Source organism: Rhopilema esculentum, chromosome 3 (genome assembly GCF_057945365.1).
Source record: "Rhopilema esculentum isolate cy_ngs chromosome 3, ASM5794536v1, whole genome shotgun sequence".
NCBI lineage: Eukaryota > Metazoa > Cnidaria > Scyphozoa > Rhizostomeae > Rhizostomatidae > Rhopilema > Rhopilema esculentum.
The window spans coordinates 1,127,581-1,151,456 of NC_142817.1; the positions used below are offsets into that span (position 1 = coordinate 1,127,581).

The 23,876-nt window shown below is 35.5% G+C and overlaps 1 protein-coding gene and 1 non-coding gene across 2 annotated transcripts; one reads left to right on the forward strand and one right to left on the reverse strand.

The window, feature by feature from the left end:
- The first annotated feature begins 881 nt into the window (after positions 1 to 881).
- On the forward strand, positions 882 to 23,119 carry LOC135692783 (E3 ubiquitin-protein ligase RNF123). The gene is made up of 38 exons (XM_065211081.2): positions 882 to 1,040; positions 2,560 to 2,644; positions 4,141 to 4,217; positions 4,792 to 4,904; positions 5,585 to 5,639; positions 5,954 to 6,039; positions 6,205 to 6,291; positions 6,631 to 6,698; positions 6,803 to 6,928; positions 7,251 to 7,350; positions 7,999 to 8,097; positions 8,298 to 8,423; positions 8,646 to 8,738; positions 9,215 to 9,288; positions 9,649 to 9,742; positions 10,059 to 10,137; positions 11,472 to 11,539; positions 11,770 to 11,847; positions 12,465 to 12,588; positions 12,773 to 12,833; positions 13,453 to 13,493; positions 13,671 to 13,879; positions 14,071 to 14,154; positions 14,496 to 14,603; positions 14,771 to 14,948; positions 15,334 to 15,408; positions 16,226 to 16,313; positions 16,622 to 16,709; positions 16,936 to 17,002; positions 17,173 to 17,199; positions 17,685 to 17,824; positions 18,477 to 18,575; positions 19,033 to 19,122; positions 19,762 to 19,837; positions 20,340 to 20,427; positions 20,798 to 20,943; positions 21,924 to 22,015; positions 22,753 to 23,119. The coding sequence occupies exons 2-38, from the start codon at positions 2,574 to 2,576 to the stop codon at positions 22,948 to 22,950; spliced, it is 3,573 nt and encodes a 1,190-aa protein (XP_065067153.1). The 5' UTR covers positions 882 to 1,040; positions 2,560 to 2,573; the 3' UTR covers positions 22,951 to 23,119.
- Trnad-guc (transfer RNA aspartic acid (anticodon GUC)) lies at positions 21,692 to 21,763 on the reverse strand. The gene has a single exon. It is a non-coding gene; the product is annotated as a tRNA-Asp (tRNA).
- Positions 23,120 to 23,876: the final 757 nt, after the last annotated feature.

Consider the following 23,876-nt stretch of genomic DNA (forward strand, 5'->3'; position numbering starts at 1 on the left):
GTTTAATTTAGCCCTTGTAATTTTGACATTTCTGAAAGCAGATCTCGTGGAAAACTTTTAAATCATGGCCCCAAAGTTCTACCAGAGCCAAATAAATTCGAGGCGGAAACAGAACTTAGGGGTGGGGAAGAGGTAGAGCGTCTACCTGAGAAGAAGAGAACTTCACCACGTGACGTAGACTTTTCCTTTTTCTCAGCTAGACGCTCCTTGACTTCTTCGCTTGGTTTTCTATTTTCGCGCTCGAAATTTTGCCGCTCTGGTACCCAGGGTATAAAAATTCACCCCCTGCTCAGATTTTTCATTTCGTATAGTACCTAAGCATAATCATTTTTTGGCTATGCAGTTGGCAAAGAAGAGCAACTCGGTAACCTGCAAAAGGGCATTTTATCTGAAATTTTTAAAAGTGGGAGGGGCACGTGCCCTCTGTTTCCTCCGGTTCCCACGTCAATGATAATTTTTGAGCATGAGGATTGCTGAGTGTTGGCCTGAAATGTCTTAGGGTGGTGTATTGTTTTCCAACTTGAATCAGGCATCTGGTCTACGTCCACAAAATGTGCAATTTGCACTGTTGCTGGTCTCTTCAAGAGCTTTTAACAAGCGATAACACAGTACCTTACTAACTACGGGGCAACAGCCCCTCAAACCCCGGCAAAATATATTTGTTTCACGTATAATATTATCCTCTTTCCCCTGAGAAACAAAGGGTTGACCCCACTTGTTTTAGTGTAAATAAGATTGTGATTTGTTTTTTCCAAATGTTAGGGTTCTGGAGGGTGCATTGATGAGAGCGGGATTTGCAGAGAAGAGACTTTTAGCAAGGGGGCTCATTGGGCAAGGTGGGGGGCTTGCTCGAGGGTGACACAGTTTGGATAGCCTCGGTTTGAATAGGAGACAGGAGATTGATGGAGCTTCAGTAGGACATTGTTTGTGATAGAAGTTCTAAATTGTTTACGATCGTGAAGTTTTACTGAAGAAAGAAGCATATACCGGCGTGATCTCATGGATTGAAATCTCATCACTTGAAGAAGACAAGTTTCAAGGTATTCAGCCAAAATTATTGAGCAAATTAACAAGAATATAATTTGTGGCCTAAATCTTCGAACAAGATTCCCATGAAGTTTTTTGGCTTGGCAGAAAATTTTCAGCAAAACTTGATAAAAAACAGCAGTTTCTGCAATAACAACAATGCATCAAATAAAGAAGTTTCATATTTTTGAAAACCTTTATAAATAAAAACAATCACTTATTTGTCAAATATCACCAAAAAATTGTATAACTTGGGAAACAACGATTAGTACCATGTCCAGGACCTTGTTAACAGATAACCTGAAGTAGGCAATTTATGTGCTTTGAAAAGTGCTGTTTTAGTGGCCTGATATCAGACTATGCATTTTGATCTTTAAAGATCAAAATATATGAAAATTACTTGCATCCTTTAAGCTTTTTCCTGCTAGAAATACAATTGAGGTTTTGGAATACTGGGCAAAGTCTTGAGTCTTGATTGAGTTCTTGGGAGATGTGGCAAAGTTTTTGATTGGTATCAAATTACATCCTCATGTTCTTTCAGATCATATTTGTCCTTTGAATATTGCGATGTCACCATTTATTAATGTAAACGATCATGTTGACATGTGTACCCATCATATGAAATGAAAGGCCAAAAAGCTGGCTGATAGGAATGGACATGTACAGTAGACTCGGTTACTGTCAAACAAAATGCTGTCACAAAATTTGTAGTTGCAAATAAAGTGTGACTGTAATCAGAGCTAAAATGAATAGTTTTGCATATTTGGGCCTAGACTTTATTTGACTGTAACAGGTAGTGTGACTTTATTGGAAACTTTCTCCCAACCCAATAAATTAGAAGACCTAGTGGGAAATTTGTGTGTACTATTGGTGGAACTATTGTACACAATACTTTCACATCACAGAAAAATTTTTCTCCTGTTTCCCAAGTTCCCAGAAAGGAAAATATTTTTTGGAGCTCTGGCAGGTGCTCTCTTATATAGTAGGTTAACTAACCGAGAATGAACCTCTCCCAAATTTGAAGGAGAAATGAACACTAAAAAGCTTTAAATTGAATACAAAATCCAGTAACCAGGTCTTCAAAAATGATTTTTATATATAACATTAGGCACAAGAAGAGCTTTATTCACTTGTGCTTTATGAATCAATGGAATAAGATATCAATTGAGACCTAAAATCTGTGACTGTCATGGCAATGTGAATAAAAATTGGAAAAGTGGGTCAATTACTAACCTTTAAAGAAAATGTACTAAAGACTATTCAAGTGGTTCAGTTCAGTATTTTCTTAGATGATTCCTGTCTGTTCACAATAGCATAATTAGGAATCCTTTTATAAGTTTCATTTTTACACCCTCCTTTCCAAAAGGGATTCTTGTTCTATTTCTAAACTTACAATTCATCTTTTTAGATTTTGTGAAGGGAATAAATTTATGAAAGAACAATTCAGCAAGTGGTTAATATTTATCAAAAGTAATTAGAGACCTCCTAGTAATTTTTTAAGGTATCAAATTGAATTTACTTATTTCTCTGTAGAATTTTCTGTAAACATGTCGACTGAGAATTTCTTGGCCAGGATTTTTCCAACTGCAGAAAGTGATATTCCCTTGGCATCTTCCAGGTAAGATTTTCTTTCTTCTGCTTGTGGGGTAGAAAAAATGCTGTAGTATGACCTGATTTCTGATTAATGCTAATGAAATTATCACACCTGAATGCAATAGTCAGTATTGTACCTTGGCCTCTCAGAGTTTCTTGATTTTTTTTTTATTCACTTGTATCATTGTGATATATAATCCGAGTTTCTGCCTTTATGGTGAATTCAGATGGAATTTCCCTTTGTTTCAGCAGCAAAACTGTATGTTTTATTCCAGCTCTAGATAGCTCAGGATTAGTGTCACTTTAGACAGGCATTTTATTGTCAAGTGGCAAAGTAGTGATTGCCACCTGGCTCTCATCATCAGTGTAGAAGGGTTTGTAAAAGGGAGGGGAATGCAGCAAAGGGAATTTTCTAAAACTTTCTAAAACTGGTTGTTATAGAAATGTTTTTGTATGGCTTAAGTATGGCTGTCACTAGACTTAAATCAATGATAAGGAGGGGTGACTTAAACCTCCAATCATGAAAAGCGCTATTGCACAGGCTAGAAATGCAAACTTCTCTGCAAACAAATATTGATAACTCACATTTATTTACCAGCTAGGCTAATTATGTGGTATTAATTGCAAATGTTTCTTTGGTACAACCTGATCTAAACCCTAATGTAGGATTGTGAGATTTCTGTTAATTTTTTCAATTGGTTATAGTGTCAGTTCGTATATTCCTAATCATCACATTAAACGCACAGAGGTACACATGGCTGGTACAGTGTGACCTAGCCTGGGAAATTTGCATATGCTACGCTGGACTTCTAGTGCTTGCACCTTGGACCTCTTGTGACCAAAATATCAATGCAGTCCTGTATATTATACCAAAGTAATGTTTATATGGGCATCGTTGCTCACAGCTCAAATATTTTTGCTTGTCATTCGGGGCTGATAATGTGCCAATGGTCACAGTGAAACATTGACAAAAACATGTTTTCTAGCCTGGAGTGTGACAGCCGAATTCCTAACAAACCTCGATTCCTATGATTTTGTTCTGACTTTCTTTTCCCGCATTGTTTTCTTTGGTGTGCCTTTATTCCTTGTTAATCTCTTCAGGCTGTTTATTATTCCTTGTGTCTTATGTTGTGCCCTGGCTGCTCCTGTAGTGTACTGCTTTTTGACATGATTTACAATCCTCTTTGTTTAATCTTTCCGTATTTAAAGTTGTTGTTTTTTCGCCCGTAATTATGTTCTGAAGATGACTCTAGCTAGAGTTGAAACGTTTAATTTAGTATAATGGACTTGTCTATTTAATGGTACAACAAGGAATTGTCTAATACCAGATTTGTCTATTTATCAGATTTTCATGATGTAACAAGAAGTTCTAATGTTTCAAGCATTATGTCTTTTTTCTTTCTCGTGGTACTTATTATTAATTTTATCACATGCATATATTTGACAAAACATGAGACATTCCCTTCAAGGAACAAGCTGTTTTTTATACCTAGCAAATAACTTATTCTTCTTACTTGGCAGATCTGAAATAAATTTTTCAAATTTGCAAGAAAATTTAAAGCAGATGCTTGCTCTCCATGAACTTCAAGAAAGACAAAGTATGTATCATTGCTTATAAAATAACCCCTTAATATGCCTAGTAATGTATTAAATCATGAGAATTCTTTGCAGAGTAGTAATTGATCAGTGAGCCCCATACATAGCAAATCTGGTAAAGTATAGTGTGACCAGGGACTTTGTTAATACGCATCTATGTATTTTAACATGATTAAAAGTACTTTTATCTTTAGAAAAAATTATCAGGCATATTTCTATTAAATACAGTTATGGTATATGCAATAAGATATAAGACAAAGTCATCTTTATCACAGTAATCAATTATGATGACTTTTAAGAAGTGATTGTTTAATGAAAACTTTTAAAGTTTCAGGGAGACTGTAATCAAACTTTTTTCTGCAATCTTGTTATCTACCTGTGTTTTCTTGATGTTTTCAAAGGCTTCTTTATAATCTCTCAGAACAGGGCTTGAAGGATAATGGAACATTTCCTTTTTCAGTATAAATTAGATATAAATTATTTACTGAAGCATTTTTTCATGTAAATACAAAGATTTTTAGTTCTAATTTTGTCATAGTAAAGTCAGTTTAATGTTATATATTTGGCTATATTTAGTTTTAGATCCAGAACAAAAGGCTTTGCAAGATGGACGTATTGGAAGTGAAGTTGTTGTTGTCGATCCCACCAGCCAATGTGGTAATATGAGAATTGAGAAAGAAAGAATTGAGGTTTGTAATTTATTAAAGAATAAATAAAGGTATTAAGCTATTATGATTGTTTGATTTTCATGAGAAATAAATTGACTTTGATATGAAAATTTGTTTTAACTATATATCAAAATTGCTTTCACGCTTTTAGCTAGAATTGTAAAGATGGATAACAAGTTTGGCCATTTTAAACTTGTTTCTCCCTGTTTCTAGTATCCCTTGTATTTAGGCAGATATTGTTAATCTCCTTTTAAAATATATGGTAAGTATCTTTAGCAAAAGTGAAGTCATTGCTATGTTTATAGTTAGGCAAAGTATGATAACAAAAGTAAAAACAGTAATCTGTAGTGTAGTCAGACTTTGGGTAATTGTTCAACAACAGTTTGAATTTTAGAGGATTCAAGATAATATTAATTGAAAACGTCCTATGGAAATAAGTTGAAATACCTTTGTCAAGAATTAATTGTTTGAAAATAAAGTAATGTTAAATGTGACTGCAATGATATTTCAAATTTCGAGTTTAAAGTTGATTAATGTTTTCTTTAATGAAACAATAGGGCTGAAATAATGATAAGGAGTCTTCAAAAGTCCTGAGAAGATTGAAAGTTAGACCCATTTATTTCTGACCTCAGAGTATCTGTCTTGAAATAAGCTAAAATACATTCAGGTTACAATAATTTTGAACTGATCTTTTTCGCCAGATTGAAAGCCAGAGTAATTTCAGCAGCATACGAGCAAATGTCTGTGTTTGTAGAGGTAAATTTTTTTTTCTATTTTCATTGAAAGAAATATTTGTATTAAAAGTTTGTATCAAGTTTGTATTTCAAATCAAGTTTGTATTGAAAGAAATCAATTTTGTTAATATGTATGAAAAGAAAATTTGACTGTTGGGTTTTTGTTTCTGCAAACACATTTTGTATAATGAAATAGCAAGAATTTGTGCTTTGCTTCAATGTTTGATTATCTTGTTATATGACAGAGTTATTAAATTAGAAAGTGGGATTGATTCCTGTTCATTTTAGATTTGTGATAAACTGGAATCTTATAATGCTTTTCCTATTTGTATGTAGGTCAATGGATGTATGAAGTTCTTCTTGGCTCAAAAGGCATAATGCAACTTGGCTGGGCAACCATGAAGTGCAAGTTTACCAATGAGGTATTTCTTTGGTTGTTGATATCATGAAAGTAACATTAGAGAATGATGGATGTTTGAAAATAATGATGAGAATCGAGATTTTTTTATGAATAAATTCAACATATTGAAACTTTGCCAAACAATCTTTATACTAAAAACATATCATTTTCATCAATTTTTTATCAGGAGGGTGTTGGGGATACTCCAGATTCATATGCTTATGATGGCCACAGAGTTCGAAAATGGAATGTTGCAACTGGGAAATATGGAGAGGTAGAGTCAAACACGTCTTTTAGTTTACTCAACTGATTGCTTGTTTTAAGCTGCATCGCTTTTAGAATAGTTTTTCAACTCCATATTCGCTTTGCTTCCAGTCAAAATACAAAGCTTGCGCTTGAATGGAAATCCTTTTCCTCGTGAGAGTTTCATAATACGGTGTTCACTGTAAAAATCGCTTCTTAATGCTGGTATTTATCTGCTCTCCACTACTAACTAACTGATTCTGTTTTCTGTCAACTAATTCAATTGAAGATGACATCTAGTCTTTGACTGAAGCATTTCAGGAAAATGCTCTAAGTTTCTACTGTATTGACCGCTAGATATAATTTGCAGGAATGGATGGCTGGGGATATAATTGGTGTTTGCATCGATATGGATGAAGGATGTATCTCCTATTCAAGGTATTTGTATGTCTATTATTTATTGCAAAAATCTTTTTCATCTTTTAATCCAAGTGTCATTAATTGTGTTTGCTGAATAATGGTATCCTGTCTTTGATTCTTAGAAACGGCCATTCACTTGGCGTGGCTTTCAGAGACATCCGTCGTGGCAAGGGATATGCCTACTTTCCTGCAATTAGTTTGTCCTTTGCGGAGGTGGTGCAGCTAAATTTCGGAGGCACACCCTTCAGGTATCCGAACAACGTCCTTCATGTTTTAAATACCAGACTAGCCTAATTGCATTGGCAGCGTTCTGTATAGCAATATTTTCCTTATTTAACAAAAAGATATTTTACATTTGCCAGTGAAATTAAAGTTTTATGATTGGAGGCTAGTGCTATTGAAAGAGCAACTATTAAGGCCTTTTCTGCTGTTGCTACAATTTTGAGTAATAGCTTTTAAGTATTCCAACACATTTATACTTTTGTGAGAATAGATTGAAGGCTTTTGACCTTTTTGACCTACCATACCCATTAATTTAATCTTCTGCTATAAACTTGACTTGTTTCATAGGTATCCAGTTGATGGTTTCAAACCGATACAAGATCCGCCAGTCTGCGAAAACAATAAAGCAGATACTTTGTTCAAATGCTTAGACAGGCTTTTGCCAACGGTAAGGACATCGAAGGATATTTTCAACGTAACCTTATAACTTTCCTGCTAATGTTGATATGCACGAGAAAACAGAAATTTCAAATGTTATATGATTCGAGCCATCATGGCTTTTGTTTTGTAGAGGAGGCAAACATATCTAATCATTTGACACGGGTTCTCAGGGTTCAGAAATTGCAATGTTTATTCAAGTACGGCGCAAAAATGATTGCTGTTCTGACAAAAATTGTGCGATGACAGCAGAACTGGAATCCGTTTCCAATAGATGTGAAAAATGCGACACAGGAGAAAGGTTCCAAAGAAATTATCGTATAGAATTACTTTCCCCTTGCCCCCCCCCCCCAATGACTTTCTAGGCTTCGATCGTTGCCAGATGTTTTAAAACAAAACAATGTTTTTTTGCTCCAATGCTAAACGGTGCGTTTTTGTTTCCATTTTGATGATCTTTGCCAGTTTTATCATTTTTTATATAATTCAAGGTATCTAAGGGTGATTAACTTTTTAATAACATTGTTTTAAGTTAGGGGATAAAGATAAGGTTGTATTTTGGGAATGAAATCACAATTGCAAGACGATTTAAAGTGTTCCAATAACTGATAGGTGGCATCATTGTATCTTATTTTTTGTATTTTGTTTTGTTTTGGTACAGCCATACAGAGTCCCAGATACACCGGAACTTTCCAGTAAATCGGAGACAGCCTCGTTTCTCACTGCAGCTCACATCTTTGAGCAACTTGCTCCACTCATGGTAATGTATTGAAACGTTGACTTGATAATCTTTTTTAATGCCTATGTCATTTATACTGTAACGACTAATCGATATTTTGATACTACTAAAATGAGCTATTTATACTGTAATGACTAATCGATATTTTGATACTACTAGAATGATATTATCTGTAAATAATATTGTGCACTAATGTTTATGCCGTCACCTTTTCATTTCAGATGGATCCCTATATCGTTGACAGTCATTTGATCCCAGCGCTTCTCAAATCTTGTAACCTCGACAAACCTTTTGATATCCAAGAGGGAGTGAAGAATTTGCTTGAATACATGTGGGCATGTCTTGAGGTAACTGATAAATTGCAATCTCCACTAGGAACTCTTGATTGAAGACGTTGCCTCCTTCCCTGCTCTTCATTTTCTCACAGATATTATTGAATTGTTGGTAGCTGCCGTTCTTATGGATTAAGTTCTTTCGGATCAAAATCAACCATTTTCTTTTGTGTTTATGTTTTCTTTTAACAGCTGTAGCCCTATTGAATGCATTAAATTGAGAACAACTTCTTCTAGGATTTTGAGATCCAAGCAATATTCGAGTCGCTGATTTGGTCTCTTGTAAAGGGATATTGGTTTGGTCCAGTCGAATCGAGTTATCAGAAACAGGTAGGGTTTGTATTGAAAAAATCTAATTATAAACTTTTATATTCTGGGGTAGAATTCATAACATGAATATCCGAACATGTGACATGCTTAACACTCAAATTATTTCTTCGAACAATGATTTTAACCTTGCATAGCTCTACTTGTAAGGTTAAATTCTTATATTCGGAACTTTTGATAGCTCGAACCAACTTGCTTTTTCTTGAATAATCAGATTTTATATTAAAATAGAGCCGTTGGTTAAATTAAATCTTATTTGCCCTATTACTATCGTTATAAATTTAGAATTTGCATACGCTTCAATAGATAAACTCAAATATTGGCTAACTAACTCCTTCCTGATTGAAAAGTTGCTTTATAGTGAATGATCTTGATAAGGGACCCTTTACTGTGAGTTGAATTTTAGATAACATAGTCTGGTAACGCAGTATTAGACAAACTCTTGAAGAGTTTAGAATTCATATTGAATCTCGTTTCAGTTAAATTACCTTGTTGTGGCGTTGGAGTTGTTGCGACACGAACCAACCTGCAGACTTTGGCTTTCAAGTTCACAGTATCATTTCATCGTTTCCTTAAATTGGAATTTCCTTGAATTTTGAATGATTTTAAGCCATTGCTAGTTATTTGCCAACACGTAATGTGTGTTTTCTATATTCTTAATTGTTTGATTTAGTATATAGCGTTTTTCTGAGCAAGGATTCGAGTCAAGCATCTTAAAGTCTCCAGATAGGTGGCATCATTGCTAAGCTTTCCTATATTTTGTTAAGGGTCGATGTTTCCAAACTATCGTGTGCCTTGCTCCCTTTTTTGTCCTTTTTTATAGAAATATTGATAGTGTGACGTAATTAGCTTCCAGTCCTCCAAAACGTATTATTCAAAGCTCTCGACCTTGATTTTCTTTAACGGTAAAAAGGTTTCATAAATTCCCGTACATGCTGCACGTTAGGCCACCAGATGACCGTGGTATCAAAGATGCATTTGCAGTTGTTTGGTGGGATGGCCTTGAGGTAAGGACAGTTTTCAATTAATTATGCTATTTACCTTTTGCTTTGTCTTCAGTGTATGTCTCGCAAATAGTGCTTCAGCCCAATTCAGATTTATGAAGAAGAGCGTGGTCTGCAAGGTTTCAATGCCCATTTAGAGTTTTGAGCAAACTGAGAAGGATTTGCAGTTTGTTGTTCACGCGTTACCTTCAGATATCTGCATCCATATCAATATGTTGCTTCCATAATCAACTTCTACATCTAGAAAGAAAGATAGAAAGTTACAGTCAATGGATTCTACTAATTTGACTCTCATAACCTACTTTTCTTCTCTTCACAGAATACTGATGACCCTGAATATGACAACCGAAAGGCAACTTACGATAAAGAATGCACAGATATTCAAGACAAAGTCACAGGTATTTAGGACATGCAAGCTAGAATTATGTCACATACTGTGCGGCCTGTAGTCCAGCGCATTAGTAGCTTGTGTCAACCTACTATTAAACAAACTTTTGGTTGTACAGGATTTAAAAACTGCTTTTGAAAAGAGCAAACATTTCGAAATATACTAAAGTTTTTCGTCTCTTCAGGGTATATAACGTAAGAACATAGATTGAAAACTCTACGCTAGGAAATCTATACACCCAGTTGAGGATCGAAAGAGGGCAATCAGAAACGCCAACACATGACTGTAATGGTTGCCCAATCAGTGCTGCTTGATTTGTTTCGATCCACACTGAGTATATATATTTCCTAGCATAGTGTTTTCCATCTATGTTCTTACGTTTTATTCTCTGAAGAGTATCATATGACAAGGTTCAGTATGTTTTACAATGTTTGTTCTTTTCAAAGTCTACTCGCCTCGTTTCAGTGTGATACATTCGCGCGTTTAAAAATGTTTTAACGTATGCATGCCGGTTGAATTTTATTAGAATCTAGTGCCTGGAAACGTGGCAAAGTATGTAAAACTCTATAAAAGCATTATCTCTTATATTTTTGCTAGCTTTCAAGTAGTAAGTAAAATAATCTTTTAAATATCATGACGCTTTCCAAATTATTTAGATCATAAAAATTGTGATACATGTAGTGCAGCCTGTAGTCTAGTGCATTAGTAGCTTGCATAAATCTAATAGTCTTGTATTGGAAATTCAGTATCTTTACTGTACCATTCGGGATGTAATCCTGTCAAAGCTAACTATCTGCTAATTACAATTAGCAAGCTGGTTGATGCTTATTATCTCACTTTTCTTTACGGATGTGAATGTTGATTATTATACTCTTTGATGATTCTTTAATTACATTCTTTTTATTCTTCCTTGTCTCCTTTTTTGTCTCTTTTTATTAATCTTATTCTTCTTTTCCTTCTTCCTCTTTTTCTCTTCCTTTTTTGTCTTCTTTTTCTCTTCCCTTTACTCTTCCTCTTTATCTTCCTATTCTTTATCTTCCTCTTTGGTACTTATTCTTCCTCTTATCATCGTATTCTTCCTTTTCTTTTGTCTCTTGTCTTTCTCTTTTTCTTCTTCTTCTCCTTCTATCTTGTTTTGTCCCTTGTCTCCATCTTATTCTCAATCTCCTTCTTCTCCTTCTTCTTCTCCAAAATCTATTTTGGATGATGACTATTATGCTTATTCTTCTAATTATCATCGAGAAGATTTCAATTAAGAATAGATTGGTTGATTTCAGTAACTTATCCATGATAAAGCTACTCTTCAATGATATATTATAGTTTCGTAAATCATTTCTTTTTCAGTCCTTGAAAATATCCAAGTTGAAATGTGCAAAATTCTTATGCAGCTTGATGATACATCGTCACGTAGGGTCAGTCAATGCCTTTTTTACATTTTACTTTTTTTTAGCTTCTTCATGCGATGTTATTTGCTCCATTCATTATTATCGTCTTAAGTATTTGTAAGAAAAGCACCCTATCACTAGCATTTCGCTTCTCTCTAAGGATCTTTCGTTTGCCTCTAAGGATACTGCCCTGATAAGATCTTCATTTTCTGCAGGTATCAGCGAAGTGTTTACTGATCATTTAGTTGTTCTTTTAGGATCCAAGAGCTCTCAGGGTGATCCTTATTGACAAGATTCGAAAGATCTTGCAAGAACATCACTTAGCAGCTCATTCGGTAAGACAATTTATTTTAGATCTCATTTGTCTCACTCAAGACCGACTTTTTCGAGAAATGTTCAGAGCAAATTTCAATGGTTGTTTATTTTTTTCAGTGGCTTTGAAATATTTAAACACCGTTAGTCAAGAGACAGATTTGAACTGGCCATGCAAATACTTGCAATATATATTTCTAAAGAACAAAATATCAAATCTATTTTCAAAATTTTATTCCATGCAAATTAAATCAAAATATGTTATTTATAACATGACTTTAATTTCACGTATTTCTATCATGACATTTAAGGCATGTTGTGGGATTCCACTTAGCACACGTCAGCGCATACGAAGTTAAAATGAACCGTAGATTATAAGTCCGGGTGGTCTAATTTCAAATGCAGTTAAATATGTATAGCTGTATTGAATATCTAGTCGTTTCATTAGGGCTAGCTACTTATTCAAAGATATGCCGATCTCCACTTTTTGTCCGTTAATGCTCTTTAAGCGCTCTAATGTAGACTGGTTATCTGCAATGGTCATATATGTTTATAATATGTTGTCATATTGTTTTTTGTTGCCTTCTTATAACATAATCTCTTAGCGTTTTCTTTTTAACCACTCTTTCTTCTGTTTCAGCTACATCCAGTTCAAGCTTGTTCTGGCCCTGTAATGACCTGTTTTGTTCATCGCTTGATCCAGGCATTCTATTATCACTGGGATTTGTGGGTTAAGGAGACAGCGAACCCTACCCAGGTCGAAGGTAACGTCTTACACATCTGTCATCGTTACAATTTTCCATATTTTGGAAGATCGCCTAAAAAGACCGATCTATTTTTCTTTGAAGCTTAAGTAAAGTTTTGAGATGCAACCTAGATATTATTGCTACAGTGTCTCATCTGTTCATCTATTCCTTCTTTTTTATTGTCGAATGCTGGTTTTTGCAGATGCATATGTCACTTCAAATGTATTTTACGACGACAGCTTGAACTACTTTGAGCTAGCACGGTGAGTTTTGCAAATTATTTTATTATTTAACATCTTCTTACTGAAATGCTAACCTGTATGATAATGTTGTGAAGATCTCCAAAAGGACAGGGTCTTGATGATGAGTTTTTGTTTGTACTGTTTTAACACCACTGAACTATAAGCAAAGAATGAAAACTTTCGTCAAGTTCGCAGTTTGCATAACACGTCATGTGATGTCTGACCAATGATTTGGGCGGCGCTCGCCGCCTGTCTGCCCAACATCAAATGGATACCCGGTAGCAACGCTCGGGAAGCTAAATGCATTGATGATAGAGCTGACCATCTTTCATAGGACAAGCCCTGGATCACTTTTCTTAATTAACAGGCATTTCCCCTATGTACTGTGCATCTTCTGGACTCACTGATAGCCCTGTGAACCGAGCCAATACTTCTTCTTTTATGAACAGAGCATACATATTTGCGTGTTTCGAGCGATCTTCTCCTACAGCTGCTGTTTGCAAGGATCACCTTACCAAAAAAGTCATGAAACGTTTGTTGTTTTGTGAAATCAATGTAGTGAATAAACTATACATGTTCGTAATTATGTAGCGTTGAAGGGCATTACCTCTATTTTGCTTTGATATCCCGCTTTTTACAGAGCTGGTGGCATCATCTCCCATCTAAAAAAAACCCATAGGGGTAAGTAAAAAATTCTGCTTTCTTAAATTTGCCTATACATCCATGTTTTAACAAATCTCTGTATCAAGGATTGATCCCAAAACCAGCTGGGATGAAAGCTTTAGTTTTCTTAGACATAAAAGATCGTTTTTTTTTCTTGAAATGCAAAGTATTTTTGATTTATATAATACATTTCAGATGAATTGAAAACGGTTATTGGGACTTCTGCCATGTCTCGTCTAAGTAGCAGCTTCTCGTCCGCTATAAGTTCACTTGTTGGTGCCCAGACCTCGGGTCATGCGGCTTCAAATCAGCCAGCAACAGAGGCGCTAGACAAGACGCTTGTGGAGATGCTGGATACCATTGTTCTTATGTATTTCACTGCTGTCCATAGACAGCTTAGTAAGGTATAAAATTTTGGTTTTGATTGTGAATGCTCGCAACAGTGCGCTATTATCTATAGAAAATAATAAGACTTGAACACGATGACATTATCAGGAAATAATTGTTAATAACAAGGGTTTATTTATGATCTTAGGTAAATGTCATGGTTTGTGAGGAGATTCATTTGTTATTTCTTTTGATATCATACTAACAGGTTCATGGAGTAACAGAAACAATGAGAGAACACTCCAAGGCTTTGATTGAAACACAGAAGAAAATAAAAAGATGCCCAGAAGATGTTAGTATTTTTTGATACGTTAACAATTGTGATTTTTTGTGTTGCTATTGAGTAAACTATAACTAATTTCTACATATAACATCCTGATATTAAATATCAATGCGTATGTTCTTGAAATCGTTTTATGCTTTAGGAAATCCAAATGCCAACTTAGATAAATTCATCACAATTAATCAAACTTTATCACCGATAAAGTCATTTTTAAGTAACCCATTTTTTAACCTTCATACCATACTTTTTAGGCTTTTTTTCTATTGTCTTAGCCTTTTGAAATCATTTGATGTTTTCTCTACGTAATGCATCTATTTTTCCTCCTGAATTAATTGCTTATATTCTGGCAGAGAAAAGACGTTTTGGAACAGCTCGAACGTGCACGAAAAGTATTTACATCAGAGGCGACTGAAGTAGCAAGGCATATGGGATGGGTTAAATCTGTAATATTTTCAAAGGTATTTTGAATTTCCATCACTTGAAATTCAATTCCATTTTTATGGAACTTTTTACCATGCAAAATATTTTTAAAGCGATACTGAATCAAAAGAATCAGAGACTTTGAAACCTGTGAGGTGAATTGAAGTTTAATTGAAAAAGTTCTCTTTCCATGTTCTATTTCTAGGAAAAGCAAGAAGATCTACATTGGCTTCTCAAATGTGTCCTCCGCACAATATCAGTTTGTCAAGGAACTGGGAAGCTATTTGGTTTTCTGCCAGAATTTTATATCGAGACAGCGATCTACCTTTTCCAAGCATTGTGGAACTTCTTTATGCCTCTGACGTCACTTGGAAATATAGATGGTATTATAAACCACGTTCAAATCGCTTATATGGTTGCTATTGTTGTGTTGGGGAAGTCATTAACTCTCTTAACAGCTTGAAAACCCTTTAAAGCAAAGTATTAGGCATTGGTCTTTCATCTCACGACGTCTTGTTTACCGGATATGATATGTTTCTTTGTTTACTGAGCCCGATGCGACCCAAAGAATGCATTGCCTGTCGATCTCTAGTGGCAAACTTCTGCTATGGTCACGTGCACATATGTCTTAGTACTTCCTTTCTCATAAAGGCTAAAGAGAAGCAAGGGTGACAAAAAGAATGGATCTATACTAAGGAAAAAACTTATTTCGTTAATATTTCGCACTTTTTATGCCATCCCTGTAATTCAAACAAATATTTTTTTTAGGATACGAAGGCACGCTTCAAAAAATGGCAAACTTTTTGAGTGAATCCTTATGCAATGACAGAATTGTAAATCCAGGTAAGGTAGCCCAAGAATTTGTAGAGACAAAGTCGGTTTCTTTATGGCATCAATACAAAGAGTGCCTGTCTGCCGTTGATAGTCTGTCCTGAAACTCATAAACAAAAAGCTTTAAAAATTACAAAATCCTGCCCCCATAACTGGAGGGCGATATGATCAGTCAGCCTCGTCTCCCATTCGCAACTTTTGATGGCCTATGGCGAGAAAGTTACTTGATCTTGAAACACTCAGGATGGGTTTCAATCCCTTTACGGCGAGGCCACGTCGTATATGAGCGGTATGTTCATTGGAGTTAACGAGACCCTCACGTACTGTAAAATTCTTACTAAAACCATAGAGCTCCAATGTTAAGGACATAAGATGTTCTCATTCCGAGAGGCTAGTCTCTGGAATGAATTGAACGATAAAGTAAAGGAAGCACCCACGCTAAAGAATTTAAAGGAAAGGCTGATGAAATGTCCCAAAGCATAAATTGCGGTGCTTTTTACATGAACTCTCTTAATTTTACTTATTGTTTCAAATGGTAATATCTTTAGTTTAGTTTTAAGTGTATATATTGCATGGTCCTCTGTACATCGGTTTTTGTCTAACTAACGGGCTACCATGCTTGAAGAATATGAATAGGGAAAAGAAGTGAAACAAATAAATTTATTTACTGATGAGCAGGCTGCTGAATGCCATAGGAATTCATCAACAGTAGTGAGTGTAGTTAAAAGGGGGAGATCTTTGATTTGGAAGATATGTTTGTAGCCCCTGGTACAACAATCCTTTCTTACAGGGCGTTTCTTTAACAGCAGTCTCTCCATTACTTTTCTAGATGTTGTCGATACCATCATTCAAGGTGTTGCGACTTTTGTCTGTTATCCAGAAACACTAAATGCCATCGAAAACACTGAGCAAGAAACGTAAATATCTGCTTACAATTGTTGCTTGATTAACTAGAATTTCACTCTTGTTTGATTAAGCTGTGATTATCCTAGTTATGTTTTTGCTATTTTCTTAAATTGAAATTTAAGAAGATGTACTGCATATCTAATCTTTCAGAACTTTTACATTTGTATGAGGATTTGTCCAAAGACAATAACATTCTTAGTGCCAGTTTTATAGATCAAATATTTTTTGATGTTGTATGTAAAAGTACGTTCATGCAATTGATTTCTTCCTCTCTTCTTGCATGGCCTTAAATCTGTCAAGGGGTTCTCCTATCCTTTAGGAAGAAGAAAGTCATGAGTTACCTGATGTCCGCTTACGACAAACGCACCTGGGTTCACACGACGTGGATTCTAGTTCGATTTTGGAGGGTAAGCATATGATCGAACTCTGACATATTTTCCTTATGGATGGTGCTTTTAATTTGTGAGTGCTTCGTTAGCACGTTTTATTTACTATGTGTTTATTTTACTATTTTTATGATAATGCTACACGCTGATTCCTGCGTTGGCCGTAATTTCCCCCTGCTTTGTATATTAACCCTGTCCATTGAACGAGTAAGCTTTCAATTTTGCTGTGATATTTTTTGTCATGTAGGGAGATGGATTTGGTTTCAGGCATGCTACCTCTCCTGATCTTATTCCATTTGGGATTTCAGATCAAGGTTAGTGAACGTTGTTCCCAAATGTTTTGCCGTAGTTGAATGTTTGGTGCCGTGACCACTCAAACGCTTTCACGTCTAGTCTTACAATTTTACTATACTTTTGTCTTTTTGCAGTTGAAGTTTGTAATTAATACTGCTATGAATGCAATTAATTTCTTTATTTCTTTTAGGTGGCACAATACGAGCATTTACCCAGAGTAAGTAGAATGTCAGTTGCAGCTGACGCAATAATCTCGATCTAATACCGCATTTGTATCACGGGATACGCATGAGTCAATTCGTAATTACGTGTTTGTACAGTATGCTTTTCAGACTTTCAATGTTCTTATGTAACTCACCATGAACTTATCTTCGTATTGAGTTCTTCTAGACGAATTTTTTCTCTGTTTTATTTTTAATTCATGTTATAAATCTTTGCGCAATTTGTATGTGCTTTTGCAAGGCTGTGATTTTGTGACATCGTATAAGCTTATTAGATCTAAAATTATTAATTGAAATGTATCATTCATTGTGGGAGCTCGTTAAAAGCAATTCCTTACACACTTTGGATAGTGTATAACATTTCAATATTTATTCTTTGACTTTACGCTAAGCTTAATGTCCTTGTAAAACATCCTTAAATATTGACAAAGCCAACACATTCACGTTTGCAAAAGCCATTTACCTATGCCTTGTTTTTCAGAACCTTGTCCTTCAAAAGAGTTTCAAGGAATGATGAGATCTCTATGTCTTGGCGATCAACAGCTGTCAAACGATTTTCTCAATGGTGTCCTTAACCAGCTCAATTGGGCATTTTCGGAATTTGTAGGGATTCTGCAGGAGGTGAGTCGTGTTTCTTATTTTCCTCTCGTTTATTTTTAGTTTTCATCGGAACATCGATCGATGATTGACTAAAATGTTCCTTAAGCGGGGTATGCATTACGATGGTTTGCAGAAAAAGCAATGATAGATTGTATAAAATGGCCTAAATTGAATCACTACACATTTAATTTGCGACTTTTGAGCTTTTTTGTGAGAACAAAAACAATACAAACCAGCAACGATGCAAAAATTCAACGATGCCCTCCTAAGACATCGCATTCAACTGTACACAAATAAACGACCTAGCTTATCGTTGAATAAAATTTTTTCTGTTGTCTTTGCTGTTGGCAATGTCGCTATTTGATATCTTGTCACAGGTTCTCTGTTACGACTCTGCTTTTAAATTCATTTCTAGCTCAATAAAACCTTTAAGTCAACTTTTAGCATTGTTAACTAAGATGAGATGTATTATACATGAGGATAACTCGATTTTTGATGGTCAACAGTTAATGGTTGCTTGTCCACCCTTTATTTAGGTGGCTTCAAATTTTATTAATTGCATTATTCTGGAAAATATTGTTTCAAGATATTTTAAGGAAAAACTATTACTAACAGTAATAATATTGCTTTTATCTCATACTAAATGGTCATGAAAATGCTTTGTATATTGAAGATCCAGCAAGCTACAGCCAGACTTGACGCGGCTCTCCCAGATACGAGACAGCTGCGAACTTGTGGTATCTGTTTTGATTTGACAGTTGGACTTTTACGGGTAAGGAATCCTGTGCAATTTTAATTATTGTCATATTCTTGATTATGATAACCTTCTTTGGTTACTCCAATCATGGTGGGAATATGCTGTCACTTGACAGATGCAATGAATTAATTTCGAATTTCGACTCAAAAAATCAATTTGGTGCAAAATGAAACAGGCGTTCTGCATTCCAAGAAACTAGCTTTTTATTTTATTAAAATGGTTTTGAAAATCAATGCCCGCTTGCTGGCTTTTTATTCTCCAAGTTGTCTTGTCTGACAGAAGTTCATGTGTTAAAAGTTCATGTTTCTATTCAAAAATAAGTCATAAGTTTATTGTAATGTGTAACCTTCAATTCATAATATCAGCTTTACATTCTATCACAATCGCTATAACACACTAGCTGTTCATTTCTAGGCCCAATGACAGCCCATGTCGTTCACTATATCACCCTACTGTTTCGTTTTGCTTGCAGGTTCTCGAAATGGTTTGCAGCGTCGTGCCAGAGGTTTTCACTGACTACACGAGGCCATCTGCGGAGCTAACTCTTGTTAGACTTTTTCAGGTAGGGGGACTACTCCTAGCAGCTCCCCTGAATCTGTCCGAAAAAATTGACTGTTAAACTGTTCACGAATCCTGTTCCCATAATTTTGCTCATGATTTATGCGAAATGGCCCAGCAACGGCGTATTTCATATCATTGTGTACTGAATTGTAATGCATCACGTAAGATGTATTTAATGCAAAATTTCCAGTAACAAGACAACTGCAAAACTGGTTTTCATACAATGCCAAATCATACAATGCTAATTTCCAGCACATGTGGAAAATCTTCAGGGATGGGAGGGGTTACCCCCAACATTACATGGCTCAGAGAATTTACCTCCAGATTCGGGTATATTTTGTAATGGAGGTAAATAGAAATAGGCCGATTAGACAAGAAACTCGGAAAATTCATTACGCTTGCCCCACCACTTAAAAAGCTCAGTTTCTGCCACTGATTTCTAGTATTTCAGAATATGTTTACATATTTCGGATACTCCTATCGTTGCAAATTTTCTTTTGTTTTTTAAAAGTCTTCCCCAGTCAGGTAATTTTGTCGTCAAACTTTATTTTTTGAACTTTAATCTGGTTGCGTATATTGTGTTTAAGGTTTTGAAAAATAGATTTTGATAAGACATTGAAATGATTTTTTTTAATTTTAGGCTGTCGTGCAGATACTAAACAGAGTGACAGCTAGCTATAGGCTTTTTGAAACTCTTTCAAGGCTTCATGCCACTGGTGAGCTGCCCTCTCGTCTTCTTCTACTTTCATAAGTAGAATCTTTTGCTTTTTATGCCTACTTATATTCGCAGTAAGAAAAGATGTAAGATTTAATGGAAGACTGTAAACAATCAAAATAAAGATCGAATTGCTTAATTGTTTTTGAATACTTTTGCTCGCAATCACTAGTGAATCAGACAATATAGATTTTATTTTACTAGAAACAGTTTACTTTCATCATACTTTTAAGCTTGAGGATAAGTTCATATTGCAATTTGTAGTAAGCTTTTATTTTAGATGCAGTCATTTATAAAACTAAGCACTCTCCTATTTTAACTTAATTTGAAAGAACTAAAGACCCTGTAAATTTATATTTACAAAAATTCCCCTTGAATTTAGAGAAGTCAACCTTAACATATTAAAGAAAAACTTGTACAATTTTTTCATAGAAATCATTTTTGACATACATTGACATGACATACTTTTCATTGCTACCTTCTTGTTTTTACTCCCTCTCAAGACATCGAAAGACAAGATCGCTACGCAGTTCTTGCAGCCATCGCTGGCATCTTGGTCACCATGCTTTGGAGAGCAGACGACCCGCAGAGGTATTTTTTATTCATTTTTGCAATGAAAACCCCAGCCTTCCAATTTCAACTTTGGGCACCACAGCCCTGAACGTGGAGGTTTTGCACCCCCTTTCCTTCAGCTTAATGTCAATGTACCTTAGCTTAAAAATTGAAGAATGTGGATTGATGTTCTCCTTTATTTTCAGGCTAAAAGGCGTGTATTTCTTTCAAAAGCTGTGCCCAGGGTCATAGACCAAATAAACTACAATCCTAAACAGGTCCTGTTGAGACATTAGCCGATGTAACATATATATGTATGAGACCCCTGTGACCTTGCATCCATGAATGCCACTTGCCTGTTTGAAAAAGAGAGTATTTAGTGGCATCCTTTGTTTCTTTTTTCTTACAGTAAAAGCCGAGCAACCCACGCCTTACTTGGAGAGCCAGGTTTCCAACTTGAACCGATCGCATTTTTATCAGGCGATCCAAACTCTGCAGTCTCCGCTGCTGGCAAGGCCACTAAACAACCACCTGTGGTGTTTTCTTTCCGCAAATGTAAGTTTGGCACTTTATTTCTATTACTTTATCCTTTTCATCATTCTCACCTATTCCAAATTCAGTTGCAAACACGCAAATTGAAGTCTAAAATCTTCGACAATTGCAATAACGAGATCACTTATAAAAATTGGAAAAATAAAATGAAGGGCATAAAGAAATCCCTCAAATTTGTGTGTTCCAGCTACCACCCAAAATTAGTATAAATTAGAAATATATAAACTAGAGTACGAGATTCTGTATAATTTAATGAAAGGTTCCGTTACCCCTCTGTCAAATAGGCCCGATGGCATATAGGATTTTTATAGTGGTACAATTATTTATGAGAGCAAACAGCTAGAGATCTTTAAATGAAGGAAATTAGAACAAAAATTAGTGGCGAAAAACGAAAGAAAGACGTGTACTGTATGTTCAGAAAGTAAAGAAATTTCAAGACGCAAAATAAAACTCAGTAATCAAATGAAATTTCAGTTCTCAAAGTAAAATTTAATTTGTGATTTTCCATTTATCTGGCTGGTTAGCGTAAGACAAAAGATAAGTTTTGACGCCAAAGATTAAAAATCTTCACATAAGATTTCCTAGGAGAACTTGCCCGGTCAGATCTACGACGACGACGATACCTAACCCTTAAAATAATTTTTAGGCAAAATAAATGGTTCAAGCAATTTCTCTATGGAAATAGATCTTATAGTGTAAAGAAAAGTTATCCAAAGGGAAAATTCTAACTAGTGCCTGAAAAAGAATGCCTCTCCCCGGCGGGGAATTGAACCCCGGTCTCCCGCGTGACAGGCGGGGATACTCTCCACTATACTACCGAGGACATGTTCAGAATGGCATGTATTGTGGAAAAGTATGTTACGAGAACAATAGTCTCCACCGCAGAGTCCTTTTAAGTAACCTGAAATATCTTCTTTTTATTTTGTTATAAATTAATTGTAAAATAAATTTAAAGGCTTCTTTACGAATTTTTCCTTTTACAGTCAAAGAGGTTTCGGAGTCAGAAGCAGATGAAATGGAGAGGCTGTATGAATATTTAAAAGAAGAAAATGCGAATGTAAAATACAATAAACAGGTTTGTTCAATACAATAAATGAAGGAGTATGTTACAGTTTGTGGTTTTACCCCTCCCCCAGAAAGTTTCTCCTGACTTGTTGGGCGAGATGAATCTAGATTCCTATTAATTAACCAGTATTTCATTCTCACTTCCCATGACATCCTCTAAATTTTCTTCGTCGTTTGTTATGAGACCGCTTTATTCTCATAAGAGCCACGAATTTCCTACCAAATAATATATCATGCAATGTAAAAAAGACAACATCTATTTTAACTGCGCATGTGCATATGATGTAAAATGACCTGAAGCTTTACGGATCCAACCAAAAGAGCAGCAAAAACTTCCTTCGTCTCACTGATTGACCCAGTTTCGGTGGCTCCGGGAATTAAAGGTCACCATGAATCTTTCTCCAATATAACAACCAATTTAACTGTTTATTGTTGATATTTGGACTACTTTGTCATTTTCTATCCATCTAATTCTTTACGTAATTCAACTCAGGAAACATTTTTCATTTCCTACTTGCGAACATTCTTACCCTTCGAATCTTTTCACCGACAACTTGCTCGTGAACATCGATGAACAAAACGAAAAATTACTTCGGAGTAAATGTTGGATAAAATGTTTGATGTGTTTGAGCAAGGATAAAGCCCATGTTGACTTCAATAAGCAATATTACAAAGTCTTCTTAAAAGGCATTTAGTAATTTTGTCGTATTTCAAAGTTTTACAAATAGAATATCAACTTTTTTACAGGAATCATTGGACGCCGAAACTGTGTGCCCAATTTGTTATGCCATGCACGTAGCAGTGAAGTTTGTACCCTGCGGACATACCTCGTGTCGACCGTGCATCACTAGGCATCTTATGAACAATAAACAATGCTTCTTCTGCAAGGAAAATGTGAAGAGTTTTAAGGACATTGAAATCGATGTCTCTATGGAAAGCAAATAGAAGCAAATTTGTATTCGATTAACTTGAGGTAGTTAGCACTATTTAACACTTTATTGAAATATATCATGAGATGTAGAATTAGATTTGACCTTTACCCATCGGTGACTTGTATCTAAATGGTCGTGATTTCTAACAAAATTTTCAAAAACATGTCAATGAGGTTGCTCAATTTGTATCGTTTGTGGTCCGAACTGTGAGTTTATACAACTGGCTCTAACTGCTAGGGGGCCATAGGGTCTTCTCCCCCTCCTAAATTTTGTATGATAGCCCATTTATCTGTAAGGTGCCATGCTTGCTGGTCTACTGTCAGTAATGTCTTAGGTATACGCACCCAAGGACCATGATTCCTTGATGCTCCGTTTCCAGTATGCAAAGCATGGCGATGGCGCACCCAAGAGGCTGGGGGCAGACATGTTAGTTCTGAGGGCGCACCTTAAAAACATGATATATTGAATCATTATTTGAAAAGGTAAGAATGCTGGTGCACCGTGCATTTTCGGATGATTTTTGCGCACACGCACCTGAGGTAGGGGCTGTTTGCGCACCTAAGATCTTGTCAAAATCTATCATACCTTGTAAACCGAGTTGAGTTGAGCATATCAAAGATGAGACGTGTTTTAATTCCTTTATTGCTGACTGATTGAAAAACAACCTTTCTGAAGGTGGATTTCCTCTTCGCGGTTTGGACGGAAAACGGAGAAGGGTATGCGGTACAAGCATATCCAGAATATATTTCAAAAAGTGGTACGCTTACCGAACTGCTTTCCGTTTTTAGAGTTTGAATTGGTGCCGTTTGACTTCCCAGCCAATCACATTCGAGCAGCAACAAGCTGCAAAACTGCCTCATACTAAGTTGCTCTGAAATACATTATTCCGTGTCAAGTATGGCTGTATCTCTTGAACATCTTGAACAAGAAGGTGGAAGC